This window comes from Cervus canadensis, chromosome 9 (assembly GCF_019320065.1).
Source record: "Cervus canadensis isolate Bull #8, Minnesota chromosome 9, ASM1932006v1, whole genome shotgun sequence".
Classification (NCBI taxonomy): domain Eukaryota; kingdom Metazoa; phylum Chordata; class Mammalia; order Artiodactyla; family Cervidae; genus Cervus; species Cervus canadensis.
In genome coordinates, this window is record NC_057394.1 from 60,993,954 (window position 1) to 61,008,341 (window position 14,388).

A 14,388-nucleotide genomic window follows, 5' to 3' on the forward strand; every position below is an offset into this window, starting at 1 on the left:
GGGTTAAACGGTTTCCCAGGTAACGGACCAGGAAGCGCGCAAGACGTCTGCGGGAGGTTCGTAGGTCAGCCTCGAGTTTAAAGCTCCCGTGGCCCGAACGGACTCTGACCAATGGGAACGCCGCTGGGCGTGGTCACCTGACGCGCGCGGCCATCCGGCTGGCGGCCCCGGAGCACGTGGGAAGGCTTTTTCCTGTTCCTTCTCTCCTGTTTAAAAAGCCCACCCACTTTTTGCGCGGGCTTGGTCGCGGAGTTCTTCTCGCGAGAGGCGGGGCGCTCTCTCGCGAGAGCGAGTGGGAGGCGTGAGGACTCTCGGAGGTGTTGCGGGCTGGAGCTGCGGTGGCGGAAGCCGGGGGCGGGCCGGCCGTGGGGCGGGGAGGGGGGAGGGCTGGGGGCCGCTGCGGGAGGGGGGCGCCCGCCTCCTCGGCCGCTCGCGCCGCTGGTCGTTGCGGGCGGGTGTCATGCCTGTGAGCTGCGGAGGCTGCGGCCCCCCAGGTGAGCCTTGGCGCGGGTCCGCCCGCTGAGGTGAGCGGCACCCGTTGGCTGGGGCGGCGGCGGGGCGTGGGGCCTCGCTGGATGGAGCGGCCGGGAGCGGCCCACGGCCCCGGCTCAGACTTTGGGGCTGCCCTGAGCTGAGCTTTCGCACGGCGGAGGGAGGAGCGGGGCGGGGAGAGGAGAGGAAGCCCGAGGCCCTGGGCCTGAGGGGACGGGGACGGACGTCCTCGGCCTCCGGAACGGTCTTCCCGGTGTCTGAGGGCGGCGGCGGGGCGGCAGCCCTTTGGGTGACAGGCTTAGTTTCCGTCCCCCAAGGTGGTCTTCAGAACCGGGGCCTCTCCGTGCGTGCTGCTGCGTGTGCCTCGTTGGTCTGCGTGCTGCACGCGCAGAAACCTTTGCGCGAGGAAAAGGAGGATGCACTTTGTCCCCCGAACCAACAGCCATCCTCTGTCAGACCCTTTTGAGCTCTGGAACCGGGTACACCCTAAATCTTGGGACAAACGGGAAACGTCAAGCATCTCTTCGGCGTGCTCCTTGGATTTATCTGGTCTCAGATTTCTTTCAGCCCTGTTAAACGGCTCAAATGCAGACCACCACCCCTCATCTGAATGGACTGGGTAGACTTATTCTTTTATTCCAGGCACTTAAACTGCCTTATTAAAAAAAAATACGTAAAAAAAAATACGTGGGTGTGACCAAAGTAAAAACATTGGCAGAATAACAATGGCAGTAGAATCTGAACCACAGTGTATGACGTGGTGACAGTCTTTCTGGTTTCCTTCCACTGAAACCCCTGTTAAACTGGAGGTGGTTAAGCTTAAGATGCTAAGGAAATTTCAGGGTGAGAAATACTGCTGAGACACGTATCTAATGGCCTTTTTGCAGCCTGGCGTTAAACATTCTGGTACGCTTTTCAGCTTTGTAATTCCTCAGTCCCTTGCAAAACTCATAAGCTTTCCTTAGCTTCTTTCCACCTTGTTAGGGATGATATATTGATTGATGCTGATCTTGGTATGTCTGGAAATAGGAAATGTCCTCAGAAAATTTAGGGTTCTCAGCAGTTATTTTAATGTCATATTATTGTCTTATTTATGGTTTTAGAGGAAATGGCATCCCAGTGCCCAGCACAATCACTGTCAGTTTAGATAGTGCCATTTTAATGAAGCTTTTTAAATACACAGTTATATTTTTCAAGTAGTAGCCTGTTTATGCATACTTCTTTATGGCCCTTGTGGCAGAACTGACCCAAAGGTTGACTGAATTTTACTCTTGACTGTAACAGAAGTTTATGAGAAATCTGAGAATGTAAAGGGCAGTCAGAATCAATTCCCCAAATTGAACTGGTACCTAGTGATGAATATCTGTACCCACATAGCTGCTCTGTTAATAAGGGCCTAGTGGTCTACCTCCAGGCTAATGATATTTCCCAGTTATTGAGGATGTGGGACCTGCCGGAGACCCTGAGCCACAGTCAGAAATTCTCTAGCTTTTCAACTCTTCGGAGAAGTCTAGAAGCTGAAGAAGTCTTCCTTTGCCTTTCAAGGCTGGAAGAAGGATAGTACATTTGTTTTTCTTTTTTTTTTTAAATGAGAAATTCCAGGAACTTAACTGTCTGGAAAAGTAAATCAAACCAAATCAGATGATACAGTTTAGGTTATTCTCAGGGAAATTTCCAGTAATGATAGTAGGCTGTGCTGTTGTCTGTACTTGGAGAAAACATGAAAAACTTCAACGTCTTTTTGAGAATGGGTGAAAGAGACTTGTATAGATTTAAGAAGTTCTCTGCCATTTCATCTTGGGAAGCTGATTTTCAGGGATAGAAAAACAGTTTTTTGTTTTTTTTTTTTAACTGGTTTTTATCACTTTGGCAAGATTTTCAGGTTTAGGATGTAGATACTTGTAACTGAAGTCACTTTGGGTAGGATGATTATTTAGGTAAGCTAAACTGTTCTTTTTCTTGCCTGCATTTTAGTAGTAAAATCAATAATTTGGAGGAAATGAGGAATGGGACAGGTTAGGAAAAGATCTAAGCTGGCCTGGGCTTGAGTTCAGGGTTAATGTATAAACTGGTAAAGTAAGGAAAGAAAATTACTTCATCAATTTACAAACAAATCAGACAGATCCAAGTGACTTTATTCTGTCACTCATCTTCATATATTAATGTTTATTATAAAATACTAGCATAAAGTCATTTGAAATGTATAGGTTAGAGACTGGATGGGAGAAAAGAAGTTAGCATTTTTGTACTAATCAGACCATGTTTCATGGGAAAAAATAGATAAATGGCATAGAGGATTGGAACAGATTAAATATTACTTGAGTGAAAAAGAGGTACAGTGTAAAATAAAGAGTTTGTGTTTGGGAGTCCAGCAGATCTGTTCGTTGATGTTACAAAGCCTCTTTTTCTTCATCCCTGACAGGAGAGTTTTTAAAACCTTAGTTACTGTGAAGCACATAGTAACTGCTTACCCAGTGTTTTTTCTTTGACCTCTTTTAATGTCTTGATTATTGGGCTGCAAGAAACAGAAACCATTTGAATTAACTTGCTTAAAAAGAGCATTTGTCAGACAGAAGTGTCTGAAGTCCAGCTCAGCATTCTGGAAACCAGAACATCTTCAGGCAGTTACCCAGCCAGTTTTTCTCTGGGAAGCCATGACATGGTGGTGGTGTGTCTCTGTTACTCTGTAATGTCTGTTTCGACTTCTTTCAGACTGACTCTTTCAAGTTCTTGGTTTCTGCTTCCCCATACCTTCGGTTTGCATGAGACTTTGGTTTGCTTTAGTGCCAACACAAGATGTTTTGATTTTGCAGTGTGGTTCTCTCGAGATATCTCCACATCTTAATTCCGGATTTCTGGAGAGATAGGTAGTCCAATAGGTCAGGTACCTACTTGTAGTCCTGTTGGCCTAGGGTGGGGAAAGATGGGGGAGAACATGTAGGTGTGCCCTACACAAAAGTCCCAAAAAAGTCCCACAGTTTCTATTTTTTCAGGCTGGGTACTACAAGTTCTGTAGTAAAGGGGGTGTGAACAGGCAGGAAAAGGTGGGTACTTCCGGTGTACTCTGACCTCCTCCAGTTAGAATTTTCCCCTTAGCACTCTGAACTTGCTCTCAGCAATGGTCTCCTTCAGGACAGGTTCTAGGTGTATGAGGGCCAAATGTGTATGTAAATCAGGTGCCTGCAACCTCCAGGATCTAACGCCTGATGATCTGAGGTGGAGCTGATGTAATAATAATAGAAGTAAACTGCACAATAAATATAATGTGCTCGAATCATCCCGAAAACAACCCCCTCTCCCCAGCCCTGCCAGTCCGAGGAAAAATTGTCTTCCACAAGACTGGACCCTGGTCCCAGAAAGGTTGGAGGACCGCTGAAGTAAATGTTGTGTGCTTCAGTTTTCTTATGTAAAAATGGGTATAAAACAGCAACTTCTATTGTGAAAAATATAAATTCAGTTTATCAGCAATTAAACAGTGCCTGCCTGGCAGAGTGTAAGGGATGTGGTGTGACTGACTGAGGGCACGCTGTGTGTGGATACTGTGGTGTGGCTTCTGCAGCATTTGAAGAAGAAACTCATTCCTGGCTAAGTCTAGTGCTGACCACTTTATACTTAAAACTGTTTCTTGACTTCAGTGACACCTAAATTCTCCTAAATCGCTACCTCACTTGCTTTGACTGCCACTGATTGTGGCTCTTCGTTTACCTGCCTGAGGACTGTTCGTCATGATTGTCTTCTGTCTTGTCAGAGTCTCTAGGGTCAGCTTTCAAGCTCTCTATATACAGATAATTCCTAAAGTAGCGTCTCTAGCTCTGACTACCACAGCTAAATGTATTTTTTAGGTGCTCTTTGGATATTATCTTGACATAAAATAACGCTATCTTCCACTTACTGTCTAGTTGGCTTCGCTTACAGCTCTCCAAGCTTGAAACCTTAAAATTACCTTTCACACTCTTTTTTTATGCCTCGTGTATTCTGTTGGTTAATAGGTTCTGCACAGAATTTTACAATGCTTCATATGTGCCAAGCACTGGGCCCATCTGCAAAGAGGATGTGTTCACTCATTCCTGCTGCCGGCAGTTCAGGGTCGAACTTTATTATTATTTGCATGAGCTGCTTAAGTGCCTTTTCAGCAGTATATTCTTAGAGCTGTGAAATCACAGATGCCACTGACATGGAGGAATGTGTTCCTGAGTTAAAATTTTGAACATCCTTTTTTGTTAGGAATAATCTTGTAGGTGGGGATTATGCAGAAGGTTAAGAATATTATTACCCTACCTTCTAGGAAGCGTATTCACATTGAATGCACAGCCTCAGTATTTTAGGATATTTTTTTAAGTTGTGTTTGTTGTTCATATACAGGAAATTATAGAGAAGCAGATATCTTAGTAGATAATCAGATTACATTCACACTTCTTTTTACATGAATGATGATTGTTTTGAAAGACAAAACAAAGTAGTAACTGATAGCTGTGATATTTTTAGATTTTATAAATCAAACAGCAGGACTGTACCCAAGGAAAAAGCTAACATTTTTCAGTTCTTTCTACATCAGGTACTGTTTTTAAATGTATTACTTAATTGTATCCTTATAACCATTCTGTGAAGAGGAAGCCTTGGGTTCCTTATCTGCAAAAAGAGGATAGCACCCCTTCACACCACTTTGCTTTGTATTTGATGGTTGCTCTGGGGTTAACAAGATAACTTATCAAAATCACTTTTTGTATAGTGTATAACAGTATTTTTTTCAGCTCTTAACACATGATATGCTATGTGTAATTTTGTCACACATCTTATATGTATGTTGTAAACCCAATAATTCATTGTTATTTTCAGTTTTAAGTTATTTTTTAAGGAATTAAAACAAAATATTTTTTATATTACTCTTATATTAACCCTTTGAGATATTGTGCTTAGTTTGGATCCAGATTTGCATGTGGTATTCTTTTTCTTTTGCCTGTAGAAAAAAAATTTTTTTAACACTGATTATAGTGATGGTTGGTGATGAATTCTCATAGCTTTTTTAAGTTCAAATAAATTTATTTTCTCTTAATTTTTGTAAGATATTTGGGAATGGCTATCTGGGTTGACACTCTTTAGATGTTTCCCTATTGTTTTATTTTATGGTTTGGCATAGTTTCTAATAAGAAATTTGTTGCCTTTGTTCCTCTGTATGTATGTATATATGTATGTAATGTGTAGTTTTCTCTCTGGTTGCTTTCAAGAGTTTTCTCTCTATCACACGTTTTCAGAAATTTGGTTATAGTATGTATTAGTGAAGTCCTCCTCATGTTTGTTTTCCTTAGGGTTTGTTAATCTTCCTTACATCTGTCAGTTTATGGTTTTCATCAACTTTGGGACATTCTGAGCCATTTTGTCTTAATATGTTGCTCCTTGTTCCCACACTTTTTGGGATTCCAGTTATTCATCTTTTACGGTGAGTCATTTGTTTGTTTTTAAGTTTCTCTGTGCAGCATTTTGGGTAGTTTCTATTGCTATGTCTTTAAATTAACTGAGCTTCTCTCTTGCAGTGTCTAATCTGCTATTAATTGCATCTGGGATGTACTTTATTTTTATTTCTAGAAGTTCAATTTGAATCTCTTGCATCTTCTGTTTCTCTCCATATCGTAATCATGTTTTCTGTCCCTTCTTGACTGTATGGGACACATTTGTAATATAGTTTTAACATCTTTTCTGTACATTCTATTGTCTCGGTTATTTCTGGATCTGCACTTAGTGACTTTTATCCTCCTGCTTATGGGTCTTATTATTTTTCTCTGTATATCTGATAATTTTTGACTGTGTGCCAGCCATTGAATTTTATGCTGTTACTTGCTCAGTTTCGTTGTATTCCTTAAGTGGTGGAGTTAGTTGGAGTATACAGCTAGATTATTTGGAATCTGTTGGGTTATTTTGAGGCTTGACTTTTATCTTTGTTAGGGTAAGTCCAGAACAGATTTTAGTGCTGACTTAGTTCCTCAACTGAGGCAAATTTCCTTCTGAGGAGTCCATCCATTGCCTGATATGTTACAGAGTTTTCCCACGCTAGCTGGTGGGACTTATTCCAAGTCCTGTGTGGCTCCAGGTACTATTTGGCCTACTGCTCTCTGGAAATTATTTCCCCATCCTCAGCTACTCAGCACATATCAACAGTAGACCAAGGACCATAGGAATCCCACCTTGCAGGTCTGTAAAGTTCTTACTCTCTGAGCTCTTCCTCCAGTACTCTGTCCTGCAAATTCTAAGCACCTTGGCCTTTCCAAGCTCTGGCCCCTGTTTCTTCAATTCGGTGAGACTGCCATACTGCTTGGCATGCATCTCCTTGTGTTATGACCTCTTGGATCATAGTCTTGCATAGATCAAGTCTTGTGTTGTCTCTTGTCTGATAATGTCAGAAACTAATGTTTCACATATTTTGTCCTATTTAGTTGTATTTATATTCAACAGAATATTTATTTTTAACACTGGATATTTGGGATTTGGCCAAAATATGTATTTGGAGTATTTATTATAAATATGTTCCCAAATATTATAAAATTAGAAATTATTGGAGACATATTTTCAGAAATAATTCATTAAATGTAGAGGTATCCATTTCAACATTTAAAGGTCTACTTTGTACTTTAAAAATATTTTTTTATTTTTTTAGCAGATGTTTGAATGCTTACTGTGCTTGAATACAAATACAATAACAGACTTTTGTCTTCAAAACTCAAAAAGAGGGAAGCATGCAGTGTCAGTTTTGTATGTATATGATTTTTTAAAAAATCACTGAGAGCACACTGTTCACGTTGTTCTGTAGCTTATTTTTTCCCTTAATATATTGTAAACATGCTGGACTATTGTCAGTATATATTGCTTTCTTTCCAACAGAGTCATATGAATTTATAATTTATTTGACTTGTTGGGCTTCTAGGTTATTTTTAGTTTTCATCCTTTTTTGTCTTAGTGAATATTGTTTCACATATATCCTCATGAATTTTGTGCGAGTATGTATATAGGATAAATTTTAAGAAGTGAAATCGCAGGATCAGGATAGGTACAGTTTACTCAAAGTGTCCGATACCTGTTTTCTGTGCTCTTTATAATGGTTTTTCTAGTTTTCAGTTGTTACCTTTTACATTCTGTGGTATTTATTTTTCCTTTGTGATATTTCTTAAAACTTTCTTGGTTGTTCCGTTTCAGCAGTATCTATTCAGCTTTTTCTGCTTCTCACAAGATTTCATTTATTTCATGGTGGTGTTTTGTACCCTGTGGCTTTCCTGAGCTCTGATAGCTTACTTTTCAGTCGTGTGGCTTGTCCATCTCTACTTTCTTTTCTTTGAGCTCCTTAGTAAAACATTGTCCACGTTCACTTTATTTGACTCTAGAGAAAAACCCTTAGTGGTTTTCTGTTTAGGACTTGTTTATTCACCCAGAATGGAACACAAAAACAAAAAAGCATTAAGGGAAAAGTTTATTATCCTAACATAAAGATGTTCAAGGGAAAAATACTGTATTTTTGCACCTTTTGTGAAATCTGTTTGAAAGTACATCTTCTGTAATTATGAAAGATAGTGAGGAACCCTACTCTCTTTCTCCCTCTGTCTGCCTTTGTATCTTTTCTAAAGAGATTTTTGTTTCTTTGCTTTATCAGAAGTATGAGTCATACCATCTCATGCTGGATTCACTTATATGGACTGTTTCATAGATATTCTCTGATAGATTTCTTTTCTCTGCAAGGTTAATGTTTTGCTTATGTTTTAAGTGAAAGACAGAAGTAGTAGAGTCGGATTCAGCAAGTATTTTTCTTCAGTGAGTGAAGCAGAGTGTAAATGTGGGATTAAAACTAGTTTCTTGAATTCTGAAAATAGATAATGTGAGTTTTGGGTGGCTTGAGTGTGTTTGGAGTTTTTTTTTTTTTTTCCTTCAGTGTCTCTTGTGTGTGTGTGTGTATGTGTGTGTGTGAGAATGATTCTTTGTAGGTTCATACTAGATTGTTTAGTTCTCAGCTTTGAGAAGGGTGTCCTATTTAGGTCTGCCATTCAGGAATATTTCAGGTAGTGAGCTGGGGTAGCACACGGTGTCAGATACAGATGTTGTATCAGAGGCCCCTGGCCTTCCCGAAGGCCTTGTGACTGCTTCTTGCCTCGGGGGCTTGTCCTGTTGCCGTGTGCACCTTCTGGTGAGGTAATGGTTCAGTTTCATGTTTGGTGACGCCGCCATTGAGTTCAAGTTTAGTCTTTGCTTGTGTTGCCTTTATTCAGCAGCTGCAAAGGTAATTGCTGTCTCCCATCTCTTTTAGCGACTCCATCTCTTGGGGAAGATTAGGGGTCAGAGAAAGTGAAGATGCTTTGCATGCTGGTTGTCTGTCCTTGCGCATTGTGTACCATGGCCAACATCATGCCATGGTGGGAAGGCACTCTCGGGCATTCAGTCTTTCTGTTTCTGACATCTGGGGTGGTTCTTATTGCTATCACAAAGTGCGATGAACAGCTTTTCAGGCCTCTGTGCACTCCAGAGAGGAGGGTAAGCGCCTGTGTGCTAGAGTTTGAAGATGTGGATTTGTATCTCAGCCCTCTACTGCTCACTGTGGGCCTGGTGAGTGGTTAACTTTCTTCGCCTGTTTTTCTCACTGTAGAACTGGATTCTGCTGGTCCTAAGGATTGAATGATATGTGCAAGGAAGTCTTTTAGCACAGCTGTTGGTTTTGTTTTAAGCTCTCCTTAGAACCCTGGCTGCTCCAGAGACATTCTTTCCTTTGATTAATTCCCAGAAGTGGAGTGGCTGTGTCAGCGCGTAGGGGGGTTTTCAGGGTTTTGACATGCATTACAAAATTGCCCTCCAGGAAGGTGGTGCCAGTTTACTCAGGAGCTGAGTTAGAGTTTCACTGTTGTGGCATCCTTGTGTTGGCCTCTAATATTTTATATGTTTTTATGTGAAGTTTGAGGCAAGTCCACTTGTCTCTGAGGGTTTTTGGTAGCTGTAGAGAACTTGGGGCGGGGGACGTGGGGGAAGGGAGAGTGTCTTGGACTGGAATGAAGAAAAGGATTATTTCTTTGCTTTGGTTACATAAACCTTTATATTTATACCTTGTTTTGAGAATTTTGGTCCTGTTAATCATTTTGGTCTGTAAGTAAATATTTTAGTTCTTCTTTTACCTATGTTTTATAGTTTTTAAAGTGCCTCTTATAAATTTCTGTTTGATTCTTACAATAAACTTGTCCAGTAAGTAGGATAGTATACATTGAGGTTAATATACATCATATACACCCAGATATATACATAGAGGAAATAGATCGAGAGATAATGCAGTTTGCCTAGAGGGAACAGAGCTAATGAGAGTCACAAGGGGGGTAACAAATGCTATTTTTCTGCATCCAGTGTATCGCTCTTTATCTTGTGCTATCTGGACATTCCTTGTCTTTCTGACAACTCTGCTTCAATTCCAGTCATTAATCACGTTTTATTGTTAAAGAGACCAGAGTAGAATAGAAGTTTATTTTAGTTCAGAATAGAAATTCTCTGTCTCAAAAAATTAAATTCTGGGACTTCCCTGGCAGTCTGGTGGTTAAGACTGCGCTACTACTGCAGAAGGCATAGGTTTGATCCCTATTTGGGGAGCTGATATCCTCCCCAAAAGTATGGCCCCCCTAAGAAATAAAAAATAAATAAAAAATATAATTCTTTGTGAAAAATTAGAATCTAGGAATCCCTAAAGTGAGGTGCATGTGTGTGCAGGCACTGAAACTTCAGTTTTATCTTTGTAGCGAAAGAATATAAAATTAGAACTCCGCTATAATTTAGATTTTCTTTCTTTTTTTTTTGCAGTTCTGTGGGGGACTAGTTTGAAGCTTGGTTTTGTGTATAAATCTCTTCATAGTATAAATTAATATCAACCAAATGTCTTGAAAACCTCAACTAGGTAATTCTTGATAAGACCAATTTGATTGAAACTGATTAGGCGTGTCTTCAGTCTCTATTCAGATTTTTTTTAGTATTAAGGATTTAGAATTCAGTTCTCACTCCTGCCCTTTATAGTAATAAAGCATTTTCCTTGTAAGGCTCTGACCCAGAAGTGCTGTGTATGCCTCGTTGTATACCTGTATCCATAGTGTCTGGTGCCCATAGATTTTGAATGAAGGGACAAGTTACGGTGGTCAAATGTGGGTAGTCAATGGTTAATACCCAAGTTGATTTAAGCTCTCAAAGGTGTTTCATTAAAGCATTGATAAAAAGTGACATAGCTCTAGCATTTTCTACCAAGGAGGGTATGTGTGTGTGTGTTTTAAATACTATGGTATTAATGATTTGAATTGGATGTTTTTGAATTCTTGTCATTGGTATGCTCTTAAGATTCCTGTAGAAGGGATTTGTTTTTATCTGATTTTATTTGATATGTACAGATTTCATATTCTCATTTGTATATTATTAAACCTTTCTCCCCAAGAAATAAGAATGTCTAAAGCCTTTACAGTTGCTGCAGGAATAGAGTCACTTTTAGGAGACAAGAAGGTTGAGGCTTTTTCTGTGAAATTTTATGTTTTAGGTTTTTTGAAATATTTCTTATTAAGGCTTTCAGATATTACTTGTAATGAAAAAGGACTAAGACTGACTAGATATGGGTAATTTTGAATATATAATGATTTTGAACCTAAAAATAACATTTTGTAATAATTTGATCTCATTAAGGTGCCAGTATTCATAGTTTTCATGAATATTCAAATATTCATGTTAGACTGTTGAATATATTTTTATGTCTGAGAATTTTTGTTTGTTTTCATTTTTCTAAGTGACTGAATTTGAAGAAGTTATTTTAGGACAAAATGCTTGCCTGAATTACTCAGGTCAATAAATTAATTTCTTTTACTATTTTTTCTTTAGGTCTTTAGTGGATTAACTCTTCATTGACTACATACAACAGCAGTGTAGTTATGGCGACCTTCCAGTCTTTCAGGACCAATCACATGAAAACTAGAGCATCTGTCAGAAAAGTAAGTTCACTATATTAGATTGCTTTTAGTGATAGTTTTAATAAAAATGTTGATCCTTTATCTGAAGTCAAAGTCTTTTTAAGCAGCTGTGTTATGGTATTACTGTTTTTACACTTGATCTTAGCCAAAAGGCCAAGAAGGAATTGATATTACTGTTTTTAAATGAATCTTAATTATTGAAATCAATAATGATAAAATGCAGAGATTGGAATGTATGAAAATAGTGATATGAAATCATGGAGACAATAAACTTTATTTCCCAAAGATCAAAATCTCTCCCTATTTCTTCTCAGTAGTTTTCTTTCCTCTTCTTCACAATATAAGCATCAGGTGTGACTTTTCTTACATAGCTTTAGCTTTACCTCAAAATATTACTGTTCACTGATTCACTCAGCAGATATAAACTTGAGGGCTGCTAGTATGCCTGGCCCTAGGCTAGGTAGCAGGTGGAAAATAAAGAGCGGGTAAATGAAATGTGATTCCTGATGCTTTTGGGTTCCTAGTCTGAGGAAGCACCCTCTCTCTTTTCCTCTCTTGTGATGATTTTGTTACCCTTTCATTCTTGACATTTTTCTTGACTGACACTGTGGGGGTGTCACTTGACGAAAGGGAGAATGAACACTGGAGGATGGTTAGCATTCTTTGTCAGCCCTTTTTTTAGCTTCATCTCCTGCATTATGTGACGCTGTTGACAAGTCCTTGCTTGATCAATGGTCTTTGACGTCTTGCATTGCAGCTTTTTCTCTCTCCTCTCTTGTGGTGGCTCTTGTCTCCTCTGCTGATCTTCTTTCCAGCTTCTCATTGCTAGTGTTCTTAAAAGCTGCGAGGCCTGCTTTTTCATTTAGCTAGTCATTTCTTCAGAGATCTAAGAAATGTTTGGGTTTGACTGCTAACTGGAATAGAGTGGTTGTCGAAAAAGGTGCCTGCAGAGTTGGAAAGCAGAAAGTAAAATTATTTATTTTATATTTTTTTATTGGAAGATAATTGCTTTATAATATTGTGCTAGTTTCTGTAGTAATTATATTTTTAAGTAATAAGTCCCTTGTGTTTTCAGGGACCTTTAAACTTAGTAGGTCCCCTTTTTAATTTGAAAAAAGAGACCTGGGTTCGATCCTTGGGTCAGGAAGATCCCCTGAAGAAGGAAATAGCAACCCACTCCAGTACTCTTGCCTGGAAAATTCCATGGATGGAGAAGCCTGATGAGCTACAGTCCATGGGGTCGCAAAGAGTTGGACACAACTGAGCGACTTCACTTCTCTTCACTTCACTTCACAGTAAAAACTATTTTCTCTGTGTTTTTACTTTTTGTAAACTATAGGTATATTACAGTTTTTTCAGATTAGTCATTGGATCCATAACTTTAAATTAGTAATTGTACTGATTACTTTAAATTAATATTAGAACTAAGAAATGCACATATACAGAAAATAAAATAGTGAGCTAGAAACCATGTACTCCAGGCATTGTACTACCTACCTATTTAATTTGAATTCACCAGTGTATTCAGCCACAGCTGAAACTTCATGCTGTTAATTTAATATTGTTATTAGCCCATTGTTTATATTAGACACATGATAAAGTTCTGGTTTGAATCCTCTTGAATATTGGGAAACCCTTTTAGATAGTAGTATATGAATCTGTTCATTCATTCAATATTCAAGAGAATATTATGTGCTCTTTGTATGTATGTGTGTTTTGCATGCACAGTACAACTTTTGACATCTTTATTTCAAAAGGTGTGTGTACACACACACACACACACACACACACACACACACACACACACACACACACACACACACACACACACACACACACACACACACACACACACACACACACACACACACACACCCCTGACAAAAACTTCCCTATTTGCTAATGTGGAAATTGAAAGGTATACTCAGATTTTCTAGATTTTCACTTTACTTTACATTAAAGATAAAGAGATACTTTGAATATTTATTGGGAATCAGGGACTGTGAGAACCAGAAAGAACTGCACTTTCTATTCCATTAATTTTTTCTAACATTTTATTATGAAAATTTCAAGCATATAGAGAAACTATAGTACATGTAAACCTACATACCAACCACCCCATTCAGCAGTTAATATTTTTGTTTTATTTCTGTGTGTGTATTTAATTTTTGGCAGAACCATTTGAAAATTAATGGTCTTTATTTTTTTTTAAACTATAATTGATTTACAATATGGTGTTAATTTGAGGTGTAGAGCTTCAGATTCTTTTCCATTATAGGTTATCACAAGATGTTGAATATAGTTCCCTGTGCTATACAGTAAATCCTTGTAAAAGTTAACATTCTTGATGTCTCTTCACTGCAAACATGATCACGTTCAAGAAAATTAAATATAATCCCCTTATATCTAATACCCAGCCATACTCAAATTTCCTTTATTACTCTGAAAATGTCTTTTTAGGCCCTCATCCGCCCCACTCCCATTTGGGTTCGGTGTAGGCACCTATTGCATTTGATGGTTATGACTCATATTTTTGAGGAGTGGTTCTGAAAGAGTTTCTCCTCTTTTTGTTTTTAAATTCAAGACTGACTTGTTGAATGGGCCAGGCCAGTTTCTTGTACAGTGTTCCACATTCTGCATTTGTCTGGTTGTTTTCTCACAGTGCTATTTAACTTATTCTTCTCCCCTCTCTATATATTTCGTATAAACTAGAAGTTAGGTGTAAAGGCTTAACTTAGATTCAAGTTAAAAGTTTTTAGCCAGGATACTAAAGGGTAGTGAGAAGACAAAATTGCAGGTTTTCCTAATGATTAGTGATGCTAGAATTGATCAGTTGATTAGAGTAGTAACTGTTGTCCATTTTAAAACTGTATATTCTGTTTTTTAGTTAGCAGATATCTATGGGATGATACTTGGCAGTGTGCAAGCATCTTGTTCTTTTGAT

General features: G+C 38.9%; 1 protein-coding gene across 4 annotated transcripts in view; it reads left to right on the forward strand.

The window, feature by feature from the left end:
* The first annotated feature begins 329 nt into the window (after positions 1 to 329).
* Positions 330 to 14,388, forward strand: part of AKAP11 (A-kinase anchoring protein 11) — a 45,441-nt gene continuing 31,382 nt past the window's right edge. For 3 of the 4 annotated variants that reach the window (XM_043477605.1, XM_043477607.1, XM_043477609.1), the window contains exons 1-2: positions 330 to 494; positions 11,356 to 11,465. In XM_043477605.1, the coding sequence (XP_043333540.1) occupies positions 11,406 to 11,465 (60 nt within the window). In that variant the 5' untranslated portion in view covers positions 330 to 494; positions 11,356 to 11,405. Of the gene's footprint in view, positions 525 to 11,355; positions 11,466 to 14,388 lie in introns of all 4 variants that reach the window. The other variant, XM_043477606.1, reaches the window with a different exon arrangement.